The sequence below is a fragment of the Dryobates pubescens genome, chromosome 18 (genome assembly GCF_014839835.1).
Source record: "Dryobates pubescens isolate bDryPub1 chromosome 18, bDryPub1.pri, whole genome shotgun sequence".
Lineage (NCBI taxonomy): Eukaryota > Metazoa > Chordata > Aves > Piciformes > Picidae > Dryobates > Dryobates pubescens.
The window spans coordinates 691476-716541 of NC_071629.1; the positions used below are offsets into that span (position 1 = coordinate 691476).

General features: G+C 43.3%; 1 protein-coding gene across 3 annotated transcripts in view; it reads right to left on the bottom strand.

Annotated features, from left to right (window-relative positions):
• The window catches only part of PCDH11X (protocadherin 11 X-linked), a 419667-nt gene that overhangs the window by 343714 nt on the left and 50887 nt on the right, over window positions 1-25066 (bottom strand). For all 3 annotated transcript variants that reach the window (XM_054169524.1, XM_054169525.1, XM_054169526.1), the window contains exons 3-4: window positions 11200-11247; window positions 5735-8221 (exon numbers count right to left, since the gene is read on the bottom strand). In XM_054169524.1, the coding sequence (XP_054025499.1) occupies window positions 5735-8221; window positions 11200-11247 (2535 nt within the window). The remainder of the gene's footprint in view (window positions 1-5734; window positions 8222-11199; window positions 11248-25066) is intronic.

Consider the following 25066-nt stretch of genomic DNA (forward strand, 5'->3'; position numbering starts at 1 on the left):
GCCTGCAGCATCCTCCCCATACACTGACAACTTTGCCTCCACACTGCTACCACCTCAGTCACTGTCTGGCTTGGGCTTGAGCAGCACTGAACTGCTGTGGCTCTAGATCACTTGGGCTGTGCGTGTGTGCTCCCAGGTTTCTACAGACAAGCAAAAATCTGCACCCATCCATGCACACACACCAAACATGCTGAAACACGAGGAGCCACAGGAAGGGCTTCTCTGTAGCTTCTTCTAGGTTTCTTACCTTACAGGTTTTTTGCTTTATCAGGTGGGAACCCCAAGTGTGGTTGCCAGATCATAGCTATCAGAAGACCACCACACTCCCAAGAACGTGTTCTGAAGCATTTTAGCAGGTTTTACCCAAGAGCATCATTCCTAAGAGTATAAAATATTTTGATCTGAAGGCTATTTTGCATTTGTAAACTATGTTTATCAGGGTTAGACTCCTAAGAATTCACAGACATTAAGCCCTTTTGATAATTCTTTCACAGGAAAGCAAGCACTACCAATACCACAGTCACCCAGACACTACCTACTCACTGGTCAGGAAATTGCTAGACACTGTAGATTAATGAATGCAATACCTTTGGGAGAAAGTAGGGAAAGAAAACATGTGCAAACTTCACTGCAGTGAAAGCAGAGTGCATTGCTGGCAATGGTTTATCACTACAGGTCATTTAACAACCAAAGCTGAGGCATGAAGGGAAAAGAGTAAACCTTCCAGTTGTCTCCCTGAGAAATGGAAAGTGAACTGCACCGCATGTTTGGGCAATATTATGTTGTTACCACCCCAAGGCAAATTGCACATCATTCTGGCTTGCATACAGCCCATCAGTTATTAGAATAGAATAAACCAGGTTGGAAGAGACCTTCAAGATAATCATGTCCAACCCATCATCCAACACCACCTAATCAACTAAACCATGCAACCAAGCATCCTGTCAAGCCTCGCCCTGAACACCCCCAGCGACGGCGACCCCACCACCTCCTCAGGCAGCCCATTCCAATGGGCAATCACTCTCTCTGTGTAAAACTTCCTCCTAACCTCCAGCCTAAACCCTCCCTGGCGCAGCCTGAGACTGTGTCCTCTTGTTCTGGTACTGGTTGCCTGGGAGAAGAGACTAACCTCTGCCTGACTAGATTAGTCCGGGAACTCCATGTGCCAGCTTCAGAATAAACTCAATCCGTGAGGCTTTGTTTCTCACAATCAGTTTTTACTTTAGTGTCATATTCAAAATCTTTTTTCCTACACACACAACATATTTCTTTTTCCCCCTTCCCATTTGTACTCTGTTTTTGTCCTCTACTGTAAGGCCAGGGGAGCACTTTCCAGGTATGTTTCCCCATCCTTTTCCTGTGAAAGATACATACTGAAAAAACAATTCTGAGTAATCTTTTCTTCACAGCATTCCACATAAGAAAAGCATTTGATTAACTGGCTTTACTCCAGTAGTAGTGTACATTTAACTAGCTACTCACTAACTTCTGGGCCACCAGACTTTCAGTTACTCTTCAGTTAGAAATCTTTCCTTCAGATGGCAGTTTCAGGGGGTTCTGAAATGTATTTACATGGCAACACACCAGAGCTACCAGCACCAGAACATTCAGAGAAATTAAGAGAAAATAACAAGAATATTTAGAATCCTAGTGAGCCATTTTGAAATGGCTTTTAGGATAGGTTATCCCAACAGCTATTTTACAGAGATGTAGAACAAAAATGCTGAGTAATTTGCTCTGTATCAATGCAAAGGGCCACGTTATTCTACATCCTTTGACGCAGCAGAGGCATCAGCACTGGCTGCTGCTGACTGCAGCACACTAAACTCACTGGGCTCACTGTGATTAAACAAAACAGTAAATCCTGCAGCTAAAGATTTATGCAACAGGTGAGTGTTCAGAGCTATTAGTTTGAGAAGCAGTGCAATAGTCTTTCATCTCACATCTTAAGCAGAGTGTTCTCATAGTGAGTGGGAAGCCTTAATGACATTTCACCACATTTCAAATCAGAATCAGAAACCCAAACATACCTTAACTGTAAGCAGGTCTAAGTGGCTGCTAATCAGTCAGAATCATAGAACTGAGACGGCAGTGCCCCAAAACACACTGTGTTTAAATGAGGTCTACTCCCCATTCAGATTTCTGGAAGGGACATAATGACTACCTCAGTTTTGTTCAGCAGAGATCACTGTGTCATCCGAAATTTCTGCTCACAAGCATGGATATGTTCATAGATGACAGAGCCCTGGCATCAGTGATTATGAGAAAAATCAATCTGCATGCCTGTTCACTCCCTCTGCAACCTCCCCATGATGGTGTAGTGCTTGCAGCGGAGCTAAATGAGCATGCAGACCCAAGTGCACCGGGAAGCAGGGAGAAGCACCAGAAGCATGTAATCGCAGAGCCGGAGCGTGACGGCACCGCGCAGCTCCAGCAGCGGCACAGGTGTTGCTTTCATGAGCACTCACATGGCTTCAGTAGCACACAGCCAGGAAAAGCTTGTTCTTAAGCTGCAAGTGACAACCCAAAAGGTCACAGGATCCTTCCTGAGTGACCGAGTGCAGTGGGTTGGAACTGGATGATCTTTAAGGCCCCTTCCAACCCAACCCCTTCTATGAATCCATGAATCTTCTTCCCTTGTCCCTTCTCACACACGAGCACAACAGAAGCTTGAGCTCTCTCTTTGGGGACATTAGGACCACACTTTCCTCTCATTAACTTCCCACAGTTCCTGATTCAAGGTGTCCTCAGCTGCATCAGGAGTCTTTCTCCCATTCTTTCTCTGTCAAAATTTCAGCTGTAGCAGTGCTGTTTTTATTTCCCACATGACCACTAAAGAGATTTTTGGGGGTTAGTAGTAAAAGCTTTGCATTTTCTCTTGTTCTCTTGCATGCATCCTGAGCACAACTGCTATCACCGCTTTCTGGCATTCTACAGATCGCTTAGGCAAATTTAGCAGTAAAGCAAAGACATAACTTCCTTTCTTTAAAGACCTGAAGCAATACCATTCACAGATACACAAAATTCAGAGCTTCAAAAGAAAACTTGGTACTTTTAGCTTTAACTCCTTGTTGTTTCAAATGTCTGAGTAGAAAGCCTTGCACGGACAACAGTAAGAGCAGCTGCACTGCGTGGCCCTATTAATACCAGCACCTACTAGAAACTGGAGAGACACCTTCCCAGTGAACGTTACCATCTTTAGCCTCCTTGAGACAGCTTTTGGCTTGTACAAGGAGTGCATCACAGTGACAAGGTACAGTGGCTTGTCTCACATTAGACATTTTCATTTTTCAAATGACCCCATCTCCCTTTCTAACTGAACTTCAACTCTCCAGGCTGTCCTCCAGTTCACTGCAAATTCAGAGAGAACATGGCACAAATGCACCACTAACCACAAACTTCTGTTAGCCTCAGAGGCTGGAGCATGATGGGACATCATCTGAAGCACCCTGGCCATAGCTTATTTCTGTTTGTTTCATTTCTTTGCTGGCTAACAGTGACAACTCCAAGTTAGTCTGTTCTGAGCAACCTTCTACAGTCCCACAGGAGATAAAACTCCCCAGACTACAATGTAGAATAGGAGGTTAGAGTAAGACTGACTTGTATAACGTCTGTAGAAGTTTAAGACTTTGCTTGCTTTTCCTTATCAGGAAACACAGTTCTGCCTTGGTGACCATGGTTCAAGGCCAAGCATTTAACACAATGGCCTTTCTTGCCCAGTTTATGTAACTGAATGCACTAATGACATCATTTTTATTTAAGAAAGTAATAACAATGTGAATCCTTATGCTTCAAGGTAAATGTTGTTTTCAAATAAACATAAAGGAGCATTGATAGTAAGTAGTTACACTTTCTCTACCAGTGTCATCACTTCCACACAGAAATATTCATCTTAAAAGGACAGCTGCAGATTCAACAGAGATCAATACAAACAGGAACCTTAATCTCTTTTTGCTCGATTTTGCACACCACACTACTATAATTTCAGCTACAGTATATGAAGATCAGGTAATGAGTGTCAAAAAGCTCCAAACACTTCTATTTCACTCTTTCAGATTGGGAAACCCTGTCATTGACCTTTAAGGCAAAGAGAAAAGAAAGTGCTCTTTTCTCCCAGAGGAGAACTGCTTTCCCTTCTACTCTAAAAGCCCCTTCTGATGGGAGAACTATGTCAGTGAAAACCTAGAGTCTGGAGCTTGCTTTCTTTTTTAGCAGCATTACTGCATGACCAAGTGCATTTGAGCAGACAATGGAAGAACCTTTTAGGCTCAGAGGAACTATACCAGAGCTCAACTGCAAAATCACTCAAATCAGGCCTACAGAAATGCTGAAAACAGCAGCACCCTCCTCAGAGTTATGAGAGGTCAAACAGAGAACAAACTGCAAGAAGCTTTGCTAATGTGTGATTTAAATGAACACATTCAAGTACCTTTAACAGAAAATATTCCTGTCTCAGCAAGCTATACATTTTGCAGTGCTGTCACGTCTTTGACGCACAAAAAATCTGCTCTTTTCCCTTCAGTTTTTCTGTTCATGCACCTCAGGAGAAGATGACATTTTTATAGAGCAGAGTGATACAGGCTGCCACACAGCTTTGTGTTAGGAGGGGGAACAGGGCAGATTAAAAGAAACCCAGTTTTCAAAAACGTGGTGACTGCTTTGAATAAGCTTTTTCCAGGCACACGGTGTGACCACAATTCTGGTCATAAAACAAAGCCCGCAGGGAAAAATAATCCAGACCTGACTTGGTGGAAAAAGTCTGACAGACTTAGCCATGCTGAGGATTTGTTCTCAAGCAACAGCATTCCAATGTCTTATCAGTAACATAAACAACCTCCCGAAATATTTGTTTCTTTCGTGATCAATTCCTTGGTCAACAAAAACTTAACTGGAAAACTGTTTCACTGGAAACTGTTACTTGTGAAGAAAGAGGAGTAAGCAAACAAACAGGAAAGCTTTGTTATTAGCCAGATTATCCAGAGGGTGGATAGACACAGGCATCAGTTTCCAGTGCCCGAATGCCTCTCTGCAGTGTCTAGAAAACTACAAAAGTGCTTTGGTCTCAACCTGGGTTTAAGTGAAAGCTGAGGATTCTTTAGACATTTCCTTTTCTGTCCTGAATTCCTGATTAGTTAGTATCTGGTTTATGGGGCAGAGCAGCAAGTAACTGAGAGCCATTACACCGATGCTTCTCATTTGCCCCTGCCTTTGCCTGTCAGCTGTGCCCTGCCCCGGCTGAAAATGGCACTGACCTCCCCAAGGGAAAATCCTGGCCTGCTTCTGAGACCTTGGAGTAAAGCTGCGCCCAAACGAAGGCTGCAGTTCCAGACTCCATTAACATTAAGAATCACTTATCAGCTCCTGCAAAGCTTTGCTGCCTTCCACCTGGCCTAGATGGCTTCATCTCTGGAGCACACAGCACGGAGGCCGCACCGCCGGCGCTGCCCGCCCGCCGGAGCCGCTCCGGGTGCTGCGGGGAGGCGGGAAGTGCCACAGTGCCACCTGCAGGCAGCAGTGCCCACCGATGCCGCAGCTCCCTGCTCCGCGTCCCTGCAGCCAGCAGGCTGCTTCCCCTTCCTCCCTGAACGCTCAGCAACCTCACATCGCTTACTGGCCAATACCTCCATCGGACGTGACCGTTCCAGTCCTGGCAGCAAAAGCTATGTAACTAGCAGTAGCTAGTTACAGGACTGACCACGAGAGGAGAAAGAGAGTACCTGAAAATTTCTGTTACCTGTCTGGTGTGTATGGGGCCTGGGGTCTTGAAGCCTCCTTGACAGCTGCATTCAGAAACACTGTAAGGGTCCGAGCTGCTTGATGAGCACTTGGAAATTGAGTCACAGCCCACCACAAAGGTGTTATCTAGAGGCAGTTCCTGAATGACATGGTGCTTCTTAGGGGGTACAGGAGTCTCAGGTTTAATTTGAAAGGTAGGCTGTGGCGAAGCAGACTTGTAGTGCTTTGCTAAGTCTGGGCTGTCAGGCTTAAACGTGGTCGGTGTGGTGGCCCAGTTATATTTTCCCATAGTCTGTTCTTCTAGCTCTACTGGAATGTCTAAAGTGCCATTTATGTGCTCATGGCCAGGATCATCAGGCTTAGATTCTTCAATAGTCACAAAGTTGAGGAGGAGACTTTTTGGAGAGCGCTTCTTCTTCTTCTTCTTTTTCTTGATCTGCCTGTTCTCCTGGTTTGGAGAAACCCATTCGCCACTCTGCTTGTTTTTTTGGACGACCTTGTGCCTAGGTGTCTGGCGGCAGCGTACTAAAGCAGTAACAAAAATCACCAGGATCACTGTCATGGTGCCTGCAATAATGGCAATGATGATCTTGACATAATCATTGGTTTGTGGGGTTATCTCACCATCCCCAATGTTCTGGCCCACCGGAGTTTCCATGTTCCTGCGCACTAGCTCTTGCACGTAGGAGCTGTTGGTGACCGTCTCGTTCACAAACAAATGCACAAGAGCAATGGTATAAAGAGACTCTGGCTGTCCTAGGTCATTGACTTTTATCACTAGCCTGTGCAAGCCATGATCTGATGTAATTACCTTCTCTTTCAAAGTAATATTGCCTGTCAACTGGTCAATTGTAAACAAGCCCCTGGAGTTCCCACCTATGATGCTATAGCGGAGCTCTGCATTCATTCCTGTGTCATTATCAACCGCAAAGACTTTAGTAACTACGGACCCTGGACTGGTGGATGTTGGAACCAACTCATACGAATAATTAGAGGAAGGAATGACAAAAACAGGCCTGTTGTCATTTACATCAACAACATTGATGGTCACTTTGGCAGTTGAGGAACGCTGCAGTCTTCCTCCATCCACAGCTTTCACCTGGAAAGTGTATGACCCCTGCTGCTCCCTATCAAAGGTAATATTAGGTCTTATAACACCGGTAAGGGGATCTATAATGAAATTATCTCTACCATTTAATATAGACAGAGTGACTGCAGCATTCTCTCCCGAGTCAGCATCTGTAACTGTGATAAGCCCCACTGTGCCATACATGGGTAAGTTTTCTGGCACATAGAAATTATATTCACTATGTGTGAAGGCAGGGCTGTTATCATTCTGGTCCAGGACCGACACCGTCACAGTAGCATTGGTCTGCAAGGGTGGCATCCCATTATCCTTAGCCAGCACGGTAAAAGAGTACCTGTCTTGCTTTTCTCTGTCCAGCTTTCTCACTGCTGTCAGAATGCCTGTACGGCGGTCAAGGTTAAAGATAGGGGGTGCATCAGAACCCAGGATGTAGCTGATCTCAGCATTGCGCCCACTGTCGGCATCCGTAGCGCTTATCTTGGTCAGCTGAGTGCCAGGAGCGTTGTTTTCGGGAATGGAAAGGCCTATGATGGGTTGTGTGAAGACCGGGGCGTTGTCGTTTTCATCTTTGATTTTGATCAGGAGCATCGCAGACTGGTTCAAGGGAGGCTTCCCCGAATCCGAAGCCACTATTTTAATGGCATATTCCCGTGTGGCTTCATAATCTAGAAAGGTGGCTGTCTCCAGGAGGAACTGGTTATCAAACACTGGCTTCAGCCTGAAAGGGACATCATGGTCCGTAAAACAAGTCACCTTCCCGTTCAGGTCGGCGTCCTTGTCCATGACGGTGATCAGGGCGATTTTGGTGTTGAGGGGAGCCTTCTCGGACAGAAGCACCGTGCCGTTCACAGGGTTGATGATGTACCTCGTGTCTATGGATGGCACGTTGTCGTTGATGTCTGTGACGTTCACGGTCACTGTAGCTCTCGATGGAGTGGAGCTGCCATCGCTGGCCAAAACGGTTAACTTGTGGACGGGAGATTCCTCCCTGTCTAGCGGTTCTCGAATAGTGATGAGGCCGGTGGTGTTATCGATGGCAAAGAGCCTCTTGGCCAGACTGGAGATCTGGTTGCTGAAATAGAAGTGGATTTGCGCATTCGAGCCCAGGTCTGCATCAGTGGCGTGGAGCTGAGAAACGGAGGTGCCCACCGGAGCGTTTTCCGGAACGCTAACTTCAATGTCGTTCTCCTTGAAGACTGGGCGGTTGTCATTCACATCAGTCACTGTGACCTGCAGGATGGCAGTGCTAGACCTTGGAGGGCTCCCGCCGTCCTCAACTTTAATTTTCATCACATAGGTATCCTTCTGTTCCCTATCCAGGATCTGCTGGACAATCAGTTGAGGCCACTTGTCCCCCTCAGGTGTCTCAATTATATCGAGACCAAACACGTTTTGACCCTACAAGACAGAGAGAACACACTTTAGGTTGGAGGCAGCTTTAAACAGAAAAACATCTCAGTAATGTTCTGAAAGCATCCTGGAATATTCATTTATATATACACACTGCATATAGGACTCTACTCTTAGCTATTTAGCTTTCATTTAGCTTTAATTTCCAGGGCCTTACGAAAGCTTTGGGGCAAACATGGTAGGAAATGGCTACTTTTGGAAAAGCAGGTGAGGGGCATGGCAGTGGTGGTTTCAGGGTGTGGCCTTGTGGAGGTTTTTTGTTTGTTTCTGTTTGTTTATTCTCTATTTCTACAGAAAAGTTATTAAATTCATGGACAGATGTAATTTGGCTTCTCTTTCATATGAGTGAGCATGGAGAAGAGGGATAAAGCCAAAGGTCAGCCACATGCAAAGGCAAGACAGTATGCATGCACTGGAGGCTCTGAAGCAATATTCAGGGTCAAGGAAAAAAAGATGAAGGCACTGTTTGGGAGGCAACCCTGCACATGATCTGCAACCATGAAAAGGGCCTTACTATATAATTCAGGCCTTAGATGGTACAGACAAAACTACATCATAACAGTCTATTAGAAATACCACTTAAAGCTCATTAAACTATTTCCTCCTTTGTTTTATATATTTTTTATTTGTAGTGAAAATTACAACCCCAGTGAGAAAGATCTCTCATTTCAACAACTAGCACAGAACTTCAAGATCAGTTTGAAAATAACCAAACCTTTTCTTGGGGTTTGTTGACCACCTTAGGCCCCTGGAACTGCAAATAAAGCTATGCATTGCACAGCCATGGCTGCTTCTGAAACACTGCTGTTGCTAGAACAGGCTGCTAAAATAAAGATTGGAATCTAGAACTGAATTCCCTCTTCTGCTGGCTCTTCAGAAAAGCAGGGATTATGAGCAACACAATTATCCTCTTTCCTCATCTCTGACCCATCAGAGGAAGAAAGGATGTAAAGGCAGTTTCCCAGCTGTATCTTCTGTAAGGGCAGAGCTAGAATGCCAACTGTGAAAGCTGAATGGATAGGGTGACCAGGAAAAGCAAGAATCAGTAATGCTGACTAACTAGGATATTCATTTTAGCTGTCACATTTGTTACAATGGGCAACTGCATCCAGCCTTGCTCCTGCTCCCTTTCATGTGCTCAGCTTCCCTCTTCACTCATGCAGTTGAATCTGTGTTCTGAACTGGTTTGAGACACTTCAGACCAAAGTGAAAGAAAGCGTTCCCAGGGTGCAAGGTTCCCTTTTTTCCCCTCATCAGTTACAAAAGATCTGTGTTCCTTGCATCTTGCTACCCACTACTGAGTGAATGTGTTTATAAGTCTCCTCCTGTGGAAGGCCAGATTCTTTGGCTGATTTGTTTTGTCAAAGCCAGACTCCGGCCCTCCATAAACAATCGCTTGTTTCATGTTATTCATCTCTATTGAAAAATCTCCTGTGCCACTTGCACAGTGTTTGTGACAACATCAAGTTGCAACTGGAGACAGTCTGAGGTGACCTGGCATGCATTTTGAAACAACAAAAACAAAGATAAGCTCAGCCTCTTTAGCAGAAGGCATAGGAAGATCTAAGCCTTGCAAATCATTTCTAAATACAGATCTAGATTTGGAAGCAATTCTATGCTGATCTCTTCACAAATTCAGGTGGAGTGTGAGCTTTCTCTTCATGTTCAATTTGGCTAGCAGGTATTCCTCTTACATTTAATAATTACTGAGAAATGCTGAATTATACATTCTATGCTTTACCATAGGTTCCCAGAAAAAACAGCAACACAACAAACAAACTAACAGAAGCGAGAGGAAAAAAACCCTGTCAGCTATATTTTAGTTCTTTATTTGTACACAAGTTGACAGATGGGTACTGATTATTCTGTCATTAGATCCCACAGCTACAACAAACCCTTTATATAGACTCTGAATACATGCAGCTATACATATGTATACCCACTTCTGCTTTCCTTTAGCTATCAAGCATGGGAATGATATTTTTCATTATAGCAGGGGAGTTTGATATAAAATACAGACCTTTACTTCCCTTTCACTAGCAGTAACTCGAGAAACAAAAGAAAGCAAAGATATCTTCCAAGTTAATTATTAAAGCTTGATTTCTATGAAAAAAAAATATGATCTGAGTATTTCTTGCTACTCAGTGCAGGTTTATACATCTTCTAAACCATACAAAAACCCGAAACCAGTTACACAAAATGATCCCTTCTCTCAATTCAAGCAAGCCTGTTCCATGCTGGCTAAGGGATCAGGCGAAATGTGCTATTATGCTGCATTTCAACAAGCACACTTTCTAAGAAGGGACACTTCTCCCATTGTAAACACTTCAAAAAATACTGAAACATTCAAGTACCACATTTTTAAGATCATAAATATGTAATTCTCTACCTTGTGAGTGAAGAAATTGAGAGGTAAACATTCTGAGAGAAAGACCTTCAGGATGAAATCCTTGATGTTGAAGTGAATGGCTCTATCATCATTAAGACCTCAGTGAAGTGACAATTCCCATTAAGGTCAGATTGTTATTTGGACTGAACTGTACCTTGGTTGCCACAGGATTGCAGTGACCTGCAGCTTTGGTTCACACGAGGAAGGGCATGAGTCAGTAGCGAAAGCACACCAGACAATTAACATTTAATTACTACCTTTTGCCACTTCAATCATTGACTGGCAAAACTAATCTGCTACGTGATCATCACCAGCGCTGCATAGGGATGTGAGCTACAAACAAAACAGGTTGACTTTACTCGTCTAAAAAGACAGTTCAACTATTTCAACCTAACTGTTTGAGGCAAAACAAAGTTATGCCCATCTCAGAGCCAGGATTAGTTTAAGAGGCTCTGGCCATCATCACAAGATAAGCAACTCTGTTACCTCCTGCAGTTTTCATGGCATCCTTTTCAGTGGATCCCTGCACACGGTAGTCTCAGAACTAAAGAAAGTGCTATTCCTGCTGTGTATTTACCTGATCGTTTGTAATGGATCCGAAGGTCCTTTTCGGAGCCGTTTTGGGCTGCCATGTAAATAAAAAATTAGAGAGGTTTTTTAAAATGGTGACATTTAGGGAGATGAACAAATACAAAAGTAATGACATGAGGACATTTAATGTGGTAAAACAATGCTATGTAAAAGCCAGCACGTGACAAAGTGTACCTTCAAACCTCCAGACATCACATCATATCAATACCACGGTGTAAATGCATTTCATCACGGCACTTGGCTCAGTCCGTGGGGTGCTGGCCTCCGGGACACCATCAGGAGGAATGGGAAAACCCCACAGCCTCTGGTGAATGCTCACCACGGTGACACAGGCTTTGGAGTTCAAAACAGACAGAGACACTTGCAGAGCAGCAGGCTGACAGAACACAGTCATTTCTCACAGAAATAGGGAAAGGGAAGAACGTTGTGGTAAATAACTATACAACAACAACTCTTTGTGATAAAAAGGACTCTGAAACCAGTCTGTTACTGATTGCTTCCTAAAAAAAATGATAAATCATCTTCTTGTCTATAATAACTATTATAGGGGACTGACAGTAGATCAACACTGCCTTCAATCTTCACTCAAGAAGAGTATTCTGAAGCACTAGAGAAAGACACCTTATTGGTTTGTGCCTACAGCTTCACCCTATGCTTACCATCAGCCTTTCTCTTCACATTATAGGATGTGTGCATTCAGTTCAATGGGATCCTAAATACAAGTCAAGGGGTAGACAACATGAGGATAATATCTTTTGCTGACCTACTGTACCTCATTTCAATGCAAAGTGCAAGTCCAGAAGAGCAACAAGCTAGACATGCACACTTACTTATTACATGTCATCAATCCTCTCAACACCAGACAGATTTATTACTTCTAAAAATCTTACTCTGCCTGATCTCTAAACTATGTAGATGTCAGTGACTCCATTCAAGCAGGCCAAATACAGCAATGCTGGGAAATACAAGGTCAAAGTGTTAAGAAAGAGGGAAAACATTAAAAAGGAAGCAACAAATAAAAGTTTAAATTATCAGCTTCCCACTGGAAAGTAATTCAGTCATTTATTGAGGTAACTGCTAACACAACCTTTGTCTAAAATGCAGTCCTTGGTCCAAAGGACACGAAAATCTTTTCAGAAAGTCCAAAAAATAATTCCCTTTTGCTAACTGCTGGTTATTTCAGGTGTAGCAACACAGAAAACCTTAGGAGGTCTCCTGCAAAATGACAAGGTAGATCCCAGCCCCTGCTTCCTGTCTGGTTTTGTCAGGACTTACAGAACTGCTCCCTAACTGCAGTGCAGCGGAAGGAGCACAGCAGCACGATTCCCAGTGCAGGAAACTGGACAACAGTTATACAGTGGACAGCATTTTAACAAAAGCTAACAGTTAAACTTACATTTTGCTTTCAATAGTGATACTTTGCATGTGAAAAAAGGTGAATTTCCAAAGCCAAGCTAAAGCCTTAAACTGTAAGCATGGAATTATATATTTCAGCCAAACATGCAGCTGCACCACAAGCCTTTAAGGAATTTCTCACCACAATACTCTTGCTATATAATTAGCTGAACCACAATCTAAAGATGGGAAATAGAAACACACAGAGATTTCATCACTTGTCCACAGTTTGTAGCCTGTCTGATAGAGCTAGTCACTTCTGCATTACCAGTCAGGCCTGGAACGAAGCTTTAGAACTTCAAACTCTAGAAACTAAACTAAATTTGGGGATGCTCTTCCCAAAACAAGAAAGGTGCAGGTAAGGCAATTAGGGAAGTAATCTCCCCTCTTCACCTCCTCACTTACAGCTCTTCGGAAATATTCCCAGACATCTCACTGAATAGGAGACTATACTGTCAGCTCACCTGGAAGGGTTCAAACTGAGGTACTGAATATGGCTGAGCTTTGTTCTGAGCGCCCATGTTTCTACAGCTAGATAAGAATTCCAGACACCTGACCTGTCCTTCACTAAGGTATCTGTCTTTCGAGTCACACTATGGATATATAAGGAGGACAAAAGGCAGGATTTGTATTAGGCAATCAAATATTCAGCAAGTGAATTGTTGTATTTGCATTCTTTGGTGACAATTACACATTGGCTCAATTGTGACAATCAGGTATTCGCTCAGTTTCCCAGCTGAGAACAGCAACAGGAAGAGAACCAAGTACCTGCAAAGAAAGAAATGAGTACATGATTTAGTGATGACCGCCTGTGCTTTTGGAGACAACAGCTAACAGTTCAGTCTAGCTGCTCAGAACAGCTCCTAAATCGCAACCTCATTTTGTCAGAGCAGCCAGACAGAGTATCTGAGGCTCCAAGCCGCAGGTTTTAGAGCCCTCAGATGAATGCTGACTGGGTGTTGCAGCAGCGTGAACAGCAATGCCCTCCTCTTCACTACCTGCTCTATAACCAGATCAGTACTTTCAGGCAGAAGGAGATTAAAACTGACAGCCACTGGTACACAGGACAAGAGAAACAACTGAGATGTTTCTGAAAATGCCTTTACATCAGAAAGAGCAGGGACTGTCCAGTACCCTCAGCTTCCAGTGGGAACAGGGGGTGAGGGACACAGAGGAGCTTGGCTCATGTGAAGCGGAAAACCAGAAACCTTTGTCCTTTGTTAAAGAGGAGTACGCACAGTTGCAAACTAACATTCATTAATGTCTTCTCTTCTTCCCTCTTACACACAGAAAACACACTTCAGCCATGAGCAGTTACTCTAAGTACCTGGCATCCTCTATCCAAACCCCTATCCTGCCCTCCGATGCTGTAGCTTCTCCAGTAACTCACTTATCAATATCTCAGTTGATCTAAGGTCCTTTTAAAATGAAGTTGAGCCGTGAGCAAAACCTTTCTGTCTTCCCTGTTTACACTTTCAGGAAAACATGTTGGCAAAACCTCCACCTGAATGGCATCAGCTTCTCACACCTCTCCTTTCTCTGCAGAGATCACAACATCCAGGAACATACCCAAAGAAAGGTTAGAGAACACCTTGTCAGAAGGACGTCCTTTCAGAGACCATACTCTAATGTATCTAGAACTGCTTTATGAGTTCTGACATTCAAAAATACACAGGCAAAAATGTAACAACAGAATGAGAAAAAGCCTAACAGAGGAGGCTTCACTTATTTCACTTGGAGCAGACTTGCCCCAGCTTTCCCAAACAGGCTTTAGGAACTGTAGGCCTGTCACAGGTACTCCTGAGAAGAATTTTTCCATGTAAACATAAGGAAAAACTTTTTCACAGCCAGAGCCAGAGCCCTGGAGCAGGCTGCCCAGATCGGTTGTGGAGTCTCCTGCTCTGGAGACGTTCAAAACCCACCTGGATGCATTCCTGTGTGCCCTGCCCTGAGTGATCCTGCTCTTACAGAGTGCTTGGACTGGATCATCTCCAGAGGTCCATTCCAGCCCCTACAGTTCCATGACTCTGTGACTGCAGTAGTAACTCTCTGCAGTAAACTCCCTGTAAAACTCATCAGAAAGTTTGTGGGACATTTAACAACCTCAGGATCATTTTTGCTTTTGAAAGAAATGAAGTTCTACCTTTCCCTTTCCAAATAATAAAAACTTATCCTTTCTGTATTATTCTGAGAAAAGAGCAGCAGAACTACCATATGATGCCTCTTCACTACACATTGGAAGATAATAAATAACACTGCAATTTTGCAGTAATAAATCAGAGAGAATTGCTATGAAGATGTAGAGAGTGACAGTAAGTACTAAAAATAGTTCCAGAGAGACTGAATTCTAGAACTCATTAAATAAAAGTCTTTTCACCACGCTGATCAGGGAATACAGGGGATAAAACAAGGATGTATTTTCTGATGCTGGATTTACCAGGAAGACAGCTTGTCTCTTCCTCCCCCAGTGTTACAGACTCCTACTCACCTGTATTGGTAGAACAAAGGCGAGATAAAGGAAGAAGCCTTTCCTCACTGCAAGCCAGAGACTTGTTTCTGAAAGCTGATTTTGAAAAGAAATCTCATGATGCCTGTGAACATAAACTGCCAGGACTAGTTAGCAACCTCAGTTCCTAAAAAGAGCCTCCCTGTGAGTTGACTGGAATCAAAAATCTATTTGCTACCCACTTTTACAAGCAATATCTTCCTCAATACAAGCAACATCTTCCTTTCTATAAACAACAATAAAATTCCAATGACATTCTGAATATACTTGTGCTAATGTCTTCGGCTCACAATCAGTAATGCAACTGATACAACTGATTTGCAAGAAAGAAAATGAGACTATTAGAATGGCACATTGGCAGGGCAGACACCAAGCACTCATCATTCCACTCCAGCTTTGCTGCTCAGGTTTTGCTCACTGCTCACGGTTTACAGCAGCAGTTTAGTTTTGAATATATAGCACACATTGTAGCTAATGGGCAGTGGTTTTCCTCCAACGGGAAAGGATAGGAATAAAACCATAGAACCATGGAATATAACCAACATTTAAGCTGGAAGAACACAGGTCCGCTAGGTAAACATAATATGCAGCTCCTGTTGCAAAGACCTAGATTAGTCCTACCGGGTAACATTTATCCTCCAATAAGTTGTGAACTGTATGTTCTCGGAGACTGAGACGAGCTCTCCCTTAATTCATGGGAAAAACTGCATAGAGTGGTTTGATGTTGTGGAGTGACTGCTGGGATGTATCTCCACAGGAAAGCCAACAGCAAAATAAACACAATAGCTGAAATGCTATTAGCAATGTGACTGACCTCACACAAACTGTACTGCTGCAGAAAAAGAGGTTAAGCAGAGATGGTTGAAGCCATTTCTGCGCAGTAACAACAGGTGTAATCCAAGTCTAAGAAAAAGCAAGCCCTGGTCTGGATCCACTCAAAATTCTTTCCTGAGATTAACTCAACTAGTGTCCTTAAAAAGCTCTTTCTAAATACCAGCATGCCTATTGCTGGTATGAAGAAAACTTCTTAACTGCACACAGCAAACTGGACCAGCAGCCCCTTCCTTCGATGAAAATACCAAGAGAAAATGGGCAAGCAACACGATTGCAACCACCAAGGTGTGTGGCAAACAAGAACTGAAAACTCTTCCTGGATTCTTCACAACTACTGTGCTGTGATAATAACCTCAGGTTAAAGAACCAGCACAATGCCCACAGAATTAACCTTGCTTTGAGACACTTGCTAACACAGACAGCACCTCTCAGCTACACACAGGTTAGAATTAGGGAGATGGCTGCAAGAAAGCACCCTCTGGGGTTTATGACTTGCTCTGAATAATTCAATGCGAAGTTTAGCCTTTGTATTCTAAAACCTGATGTAAACAACTGAATGTACCAGATAGAAACTATTAAATCAACTAGCATGCAGCAAAAACATGTAAACATCCAGCAAAACCATGCAAACATCCAGCAAAACCATGCAAACTTATGTCTGCCAGTTGGGAAACTGATCATGGAAAACAAAACACGCCTCAGCTTCGCTTGAACGCAGGGCCTTAGCCTATCCCTTGCCTTTTATCCTTACTTATTTTCTATTGATTTCTTTTGAAGGGTGCAAGGTATTTTCAGGATTCTTGAATATTAGGGTACTAAGACACAAACAGGAATTCAGTTTCTCTTGTTCATGAAGCGGTGAGTTAAATGAACAGTTCATTTCGAGTCAAACTTCTTGTCAGGCACATGACTATTTCTAAAACATGCCTAGGCCATCACCACATCTGTCAGACATCACAATCACAGATTCTGAAATAAGACAAAACAAGTACTGCCCAAGAAAGGACTGAGTCACTGTGTTCATGGAAATCTGCAGGAATTCTCACTGCAATGGGTTTGTAGCTGCTCCATGGATTCACAGTTTAGAGCACTACCTAAACTAGTTGATAAATGTGTTATGCATTCCACCTACAGAGTCAAAACTCTACCTCCACCCTCAATTAACACTACTGCTACCACAAGAGGCCACCTTCTGTGGCAGCTGTGGAAGAACCCATTGTAAAACCTGAGATTAAATGAAATCTGGTTTGAGATTCAGCAGGATGGCTTTTAACAAAACAGCAAACTAAGATTGAATTAGTGGAAGTGAGCAAGGCAGCCGAAACAGCAGAGATTCCAAGAGGGCTAAGCACTGTGAAAGTTTTTCCTCATCATGCTCTTAGGCACAATCTGATTAGTTCCAGCAGCTGCCCAGCAGGGAAACCCAACCAATCATTCCACAGCTATACACGTATTAACCACCTCTTTAGTCTTCAGTGATTTCAAAGCCAGGTAGCACACAGCACTATGGCATGAGCTTACATCTTCTGATTGATAGAATTCTGATCTACAGAATTCACAGGATGAATTCATAGAATACTTTGGGTTGGAAGGGACCTTAAAGATCATCCAGTTACAACCCTCCTGCCATGGGGCAGGGACACCTCACACTAGATCAGGTTGTTCCAGGCCCCTACCCAACCTGGCCTTGAACACCTCCAGGGAAGGAGCATGCACAACTTCCCCGGGCAACCTCTTCCAGAGTCTCACTACCCTCACTGTAAGAAATTTTTTCCTAATGTCCAGTCTAAATCTGCCCTCAACTTGTTCAACTAAAGAATTGCTGGAGTTTGTATACATACAGAAGTCACAGGAGCAGTGACAACTGAACATTGCAGATGGAAATCATGCAGAAATTACTGATCATCACAATGGAAGTTAACTACTTTAAAACCTTGCGTGGTGGATAAACTTGTTCTGCCCACTTATATAGAGAGAAAAACACAACAAACAATTATGGTGGTGGTGTGCAGAATCCACTGTGCAGAACTGTGAAATTACTCAGGTCTTTGCTACACAAATGAGTAACAAAACCCAGTTTTCTTTCTTACCTAGCTCAGGAAACTCAGTAGCCTGTAGCATATGCAGTGCTGTGATAAATGTGTAGCTGAATTTCAAACCAATATTCAAAACAATTTCTGAAAGACTTCACTGCTATTTGTAAGAGCAGCTCTTATATTATCTGAACATTACACTCATACATGGTTACAAGTCTGGGAGTGAGATTTCCAATCAAATGGAACACTGAATCATATACCCATGCATCAAGTAATTTTAAAGCTATTATTGACATTAGTCACTAATATGGACGCATCTAACACACTCCCCTCCCGGTTTTAATTCTACAAAGGGACATTCAGTTCTTAAAGTGGGGCCTTTGGGAGCAGCTCCTCTGCAGCCTGAACATGCTTGTGCTGTTCTTACAGCCTCTCCTAAATATCTGATAGCAAGTGCTAGAGACGGGATACAAGATCAGACAAAACCCATTTTCATCCAGCAAGGCCATCCTCAGGTCAAGTCAGCACCCTTCACTTCAATTAGCCACAAAGAAACTGAGGCACAGAAAGCAGCAGTGAGCCATTCACAACTGCACCGCAGGCCAGCAACAAAACCACAGTGACCCAAATGTGGCAGTTCAGTGACCCTCAAGAATCACATTACCTGAGCACAGAACACCTCTGTTACAGGAAGGTGCACAAAAGCAGAAGCACTGCCGGTGAGACCGCCTCACAAAATGAGGATGGGACTTCAAGCCACTCACAAAGCCTAGGCCTCCCGAAGAAGACATTGCTGCTTCTCACACAGCACTGCTCTGCAGAACACAAACCTTGGTTTCAGATGGCTCATTTACTGCCTCCCGAAGTTAGCAGATAGATGATGAAACTGCTCTTGTAAAGAAATCATAAACACTGTAAATAATCATCCTGCCACCCATACATCGCAGTGCCGGAAGAAAGACCATGGGAATTGTTTGTGTCCTTTAAATTCAGATTCTTGGAACAATGTATGTTCAGTTTTGCCTTCCATATGACAGCAGTGCACACACTTGTCTTTCAGGGCCCCATCATCACAAGCTACCTTGAAAGCAAAAGCCGGGCCAGAAACAAAACAGATCTTGTTGCTGTCCATGCTGACCGGTGCTGTCATTGCTCAGCACCTAGCAGAAACGTTTGGGCTGGCAGAGATCACTGTTTGAGACTGAGAGCGGGAAGAAGGGAATTCTGAGTCCAGCTACGGTGCAAAGTGAAGGTGTACAGCAAAGGTCATAAAGTCCTGACACAGTGCACTTCAAAATCTGCGTATCAAAACCAAACACTCAGAAGCAGCCATCAAAACACGCAGTAATGTGGTTTTGTTCTTTAGTTTTGTCAAAGGTCCAGTTGGGCACTCAACTTAATTGCCAAGAACTCTGGATGATGCTGGCAGTTGAAGGTTTAAATTATACAAATGACAATTTTTTATGAGTCACAGACAACTACTGGACTACTGAAGAAGTTTAAAAAAGCCATAAACCACATGTAAAATCTTATAGAGAACCTACAAAATCTGTAAACTTCAAGGAACTGATTCATGTTCTGCTCTTTTACAAGCACAGCAAGTATCTTGGATATTCATCTTGGATGAGTACTTCATTTATGTGAAACAATAAAAGGTGTGCAACACTGATGGGAAGCAGGAAGGTTCAATCACTCTTTTACTGCCTATTTGTAAGACTGGCTTTCAAATGACGGCATTCACACTTGGAGCTGGCTTTTCATACAAAGGCCAGCCTACCAATGGAAAATGCTGAGGTGCAACTGCCAGAATCACAGCTTTGAACTCACATGGAAAAGACAATGAAGAATGGAAGCTGCTGTTCTGTGTATACCTTTACATGGCTAGAAGAGGAGTCCCTAAAAGAAACTGGAATGATTATTAGATGGCTGGAGTGAAAAGGAAGAGAAAAAAGTGATGTCCAAGTGAAAAAAACATATAATATCTCACTCTGAAAAGCACAGAGAGCATCCTCACTTGAAAGGGGTGAGGGAAAAGTAACACAAAACCCACTGAAAATGTCCATTTGCTTGAAAAAGCAAAGAGAAAAAACTGCAATTATTTGATGGTGGAACATCAGCAATAGCCAAGGCAATCATACACATCACATTAACAGAGTCAGCAATTAGAGCACAATATGATAAAAATGTATTTCAACACTGACAGCTGATGACTCAGAATTCATTCCTTTCACCAGTGCTCCTTTTTGTTTCTTTAAAATTGTCTGAAGTGCTCTTTGCTACGTGTCCCAGCTTCAAAAGCTCCACGGGACTTCAGTGTTCAGACCAATTATGTTCTGGGCTAGAGAATATAAATTACTTAGGAATAAACCTTTCAGGAATAAAAAACCCACGGTAATGCAGTCAAGTGCCACGATCCATGGTTGACACTTGCTTTTAATGCAGTCTTTAATAGCTAAAAGAATATAATTTTCAAGTTGCCTCTTTCTCATCCCTGTACCTCCTCTTGCAAGAAAGAAAAGCATTACACAGAGTGTACTTGGCAGGGGGGGAACATCTCGAAGTTTTTAAATCTCTATTACTAAGATGCAATACTAATAACCTAAATGCAACATTAAAATCAAGGAGGCATTATTATTGTAAGCCCCTCTTTAATATACTTAATAGATGAGATATATACTTAAACTTAGATATAATAACATCCATTATATATTTATATACTTTAAGTGTATATATATATATGCTTTAATATAATTAATATACTTTTAAAATATATTTAATTCTTTGATATTGTGTCCAGTTCTGGTGTCCCCATGATAAGAAGGACACTGAGCTGTTGAAGCAAGTCCAAAGAAGGCCACAAATATGATCCAAGGGCTGGAGCAGCTCTGCTATGAGGACAGACTGAGGGAGCTGGGGATGTTCAGCTCTGGGGAGACATTAAAGCTGCCTTCCAATACCTGAAGGGATCCTGCAGGAAGACTAGAGAGGGACTTTTCATGAGTATCTCTAGAGACAGGACGAGGTTTGAAGGCAAGGGAGAGCAGGGTCAGACTGGATCCAAGGAAGAAGCTCTTCAGTACCAGGGTGGTGAGACTCCAGAATAGGCTGCCCAGGGAGGCTGTGGATGCCTCCACCCTGGGGGTGTTCAAAGCCAGGCTGGATGATCCCTTGAGCAGCTGAGTCTAATTGAGAGGTGTCCCTGCCCATGGTGGGGAGGTTGGAGGAGATGAGCTCTGAGATCTGCATTCTATGATGATTCTATGAAATTCAGAATCCTATGCCAGCTCATTCTTTAAAGATACAGCAGAGGCCAAAGAGAAACACCTTTATTCTGACATGGAACGTACAAAGATAAAGCCCCAGCACAATGGTGCTAGTCTTGGAGCATTCTGAAGAGGCTCCCTGCTTCTTTCCTTTACACCACATAACGTGCCAACTCTCTAAAACACCGTCAGCTCTGAGTGAGCAGTGCAGATTAGGAATGCAGTGCAACTTGTCTCCAGTGCAGTGCTAGCGACCTGCCAGAATAAAAGATGTCCCCTATACAGAACTGCTACAGACACACAGAGTCTAAGCCACCGCTTCTCCCACTCCAGAAGAGGCAATTTGTTAGCACTGCTCTCAGAAAGATAATGACCAGAAGCCTCAAGGTTTGATCCCTAAACATTCTGGGGGGCCCTGATCAAAGCAAAGCAGGTCAGACAGATGAATTTTCAAAAGCAGGGAAGAGAGACAAGAAGAAATCAGAGTCAAGAACAGGCTTATAGGCCACTCAGCTGCAAGATCTCTCTGTGTCCTACTACCTATATTTGGTAGCAAACAACTGCTGCCTTTTTGGAACAGCATGCAGGAGAGGGAGGCAAAAGGACAATGGCAAATGGGAACACAGGATGAAAACCGAGGGCCTGAAATTCTTGCAAGTTTTCTGAACATCATCATGAAGTCAGGAAGACTTATTAGAGACCTGCTGCACTCCTCACTCTTCCCCACCTTTGCACTTTTCATTACACTGTAAAGCATCAAGAGCATCGTCATACATCAGGAGAGATCATCCTCTTCACCCAGGTACTCTGGTGGTAATGAAATTTGTGCTTCATTTCTACATCCAGAGTTCACATTTGTTCTCATCTTATGCAAGGGTTAAGCAGTGACCAGGAGCTCCTTTTATAATGGAGAAAAGCATTTACCCCTCAAAAGCACTGATAAATTTATTTCACTTCAAACTGCGAAGGTAATGACTTTGCAAAGGCTGAACAGGTCAAGTTGTCCAACCCCTCTGCAGTGAGCAGGGACAGCTCCTACTAGATTGCCATGAGGAAAGCTAAAGATAGCTATAAAAGGTAAAACTGCAATTTAGAATTTTTTACTTCGATATATTTTTCAATAGAGCTCCCAGAAATGGTGTGAAAGATGCTGAGAAACAGTGCACATCCCTGCTGTCCCAACTGCAGCTCATTTTCCAAGCAGCAACATACTCAAACACCAGAAATCTATGTGCAGCCCTACTCAGCACACACTGCAGCAATACCCCTTTGAAATTGTTGTCTTTCCTGCATACACCCTGCAGAAAGGAGGAAATAGAGAAAGTCAGATCAAATCAAAATAGCAGTTTATTACCTTCTGAAACTGAGGATTTTATGGCAAGCACAGCCAAATGGGACACTCCAGACTCCAGGCAGCTTCTACTGAGATCAAATGGCCAGGAAAAATCAACCATGGATTCAGTTTTAACTTTCACAGAGATCTTCCTTGGTAATTTTATCATTTGTCTGAACTGTTTGTTCAGCCAATTGTTGCAATTAACTGGTGAAAAAGCAAAACAACAACAAACACCAAACCTCCCTCATCTTCAATGATTCTTAAGCATTCATGGTTCATAGATCCTCATACATCTCCAATTCTCTTAAGCTAGACTTATTTTGAGCTAGCAACAGTGAGTTGTTCTTCATTCTTTTCTAGAAGGAGCTGATAAGACACAGCTATCCAAACCCAAGTGAGCACATTTTAAACAAACCATCCTCCAGGTAACCATCACCAGCATGTGCTGCATCATTGAATGGCTCCAGTTGGAAGGGACCTCATAGATCATCTACTCCAACCTCCCCTCCATGGGCACAGACACCTCTCAACTAGACTCAGCCGCTCAAGGCCTCATCCAACTTGGCTTTCAACACCCTCAGGGAGGAGGCAGGCACAGTCTCCCTGGGCAGCCTCTTCCAGAGTTTCACCACCCTGGTACTGATGAACTTCTTCCTCAGCTCCAGTCTAACCCTGCTCTCCCTCAGCTTCAAACCATTCCCCCTTGGCCTGTCTCTAGACACCCTCATGGAAGTCCCTCTGCAGCCTTCCTGAAGGATCCCTCCCTCTAGGTAATCTACAGAAAAGGGTATAAAGAAGCTTTCCATGTAGTGTTGTTTCTGTGAAACCTTCCAAGCCCTTCCAGAACACACAACTGACATGGGAAACACTCTTTGGGTCACACATTTAACACCTGCAGTCAGCTGGAGAGTTCTTTCCACATAAATGAAACAGGAAGTTTTTACTCAATGCATTTTGTGAAAATATTAATTTCTAAGTGTTGTCAACAGACTTTGTTCCAGGAGGAGTGTGTCAACAAACCCTCGGTCCGCTGCGCTCAGAAAGCATCACCACATCCGTGCTGAGCGGCAGTACTGATCCGTCCGGACATCAGCAAAAGATAATATTCATGTAAGAGAGACGAAGTGAGGATCTCCACTTGACAGATTCGTGCCTTGCAGCTTGAGTCTATCATCCTTCCCACACAGAGTCATGCTAAGTTATATATTATTGTTCCATGACAGCTAGTGTGAAAATCAGAGCCTTCAACGCAGAAAGATACACCAACTTGTCCCTCACCCTAACTCACTGAACTTGCTGTGCCTGCAAGCAAGACTTTCTCCTCCAGTCTTCAGTCAGTCCCCCAAAGTGATGTCAGGATAATGGAACTTGACAGTTTTACAGTAATAATGCCATAAACCACCCTAAAGGAGCCTTGGATCAACCAACAAGAAGCAATTACCTTGACTCTTGACTCGCTACCACCAGCCAGGAGTAGAATTTTCTCTACTTAGAGGCATTATCTCCCAGCTGTCAGAATGCAAATCAGGTATTTTCCCCTTTAAAAGTAAATAAATAAAAATCAGCCCCAGTGCTTTTGTCCAAACCATGTCCATGGGTGACCATTTCTCTGCCCAGATCCCTCTGGACAAATTACTACTGAACAGTATTTTTATTCTACTACAAAACCTTCTCATGCAGATTACAGACTCTGCTATTTCAGCTAGTAAGAACAATGGGTAGTTGAAAGAATGAAGACAGTCTGATGAAGCAGAGATGACCTGATGGATTTTGAGATACAGGGGAGAGGGGGTTTTAAATTAAACAAGGAGCAGAAACTCCTCAGCTCCTCGGATGGCACAGCAAGGCTTCACAGAAATCTGCCCTGGCACTTCAACCTCTACAGAAGGGTACTGAAGGAAGCAAGTTTTACAAACATTATTTGTGAAGTTGGCCATCTCAGCACATCATCAAGGGACTGAGGAAACTCCTGTCACTTCAGATAGTAATTATCCACATCAAAGGGGAAGGGACAAGGACAGGCAACCCCCCCATGAAAAACACAAAGCTACTGTATTACATCAAAGACACTGATCTTCTAGCAGCAACAGAGACAGGGAAAGCTGCTTCAGGTCTGACCTATTCCAATGCCACTGTGGACTTAGGAACAAAAGCACTCAGCATCCTTCAGAAGACAGCCTGTCCGTCCTAGAAAACCTCTCTCTACTAAAGGGCAGCTGAAAGTTACCTTAGAAACATAACTTGTCCAGCTCTCCATATTTATTAAATCGCAGGCTCTAGAGGGTGACCTCAGAGCTTGACAAGTGCAACTCCAGGACAAAAAAAATTCCCCAAATCTACTTTGGAGCTCCCTAAATCTATTACCTTCCCTATCTACAGTGGCACATGAAATGGAGTCCTTTCCAGCACATACATGCAGGATAATCCACGGCAGCCGTTGCAACGAGGGTGGAAGTGAAGTCACCCTGCAAAGTTACACTGTA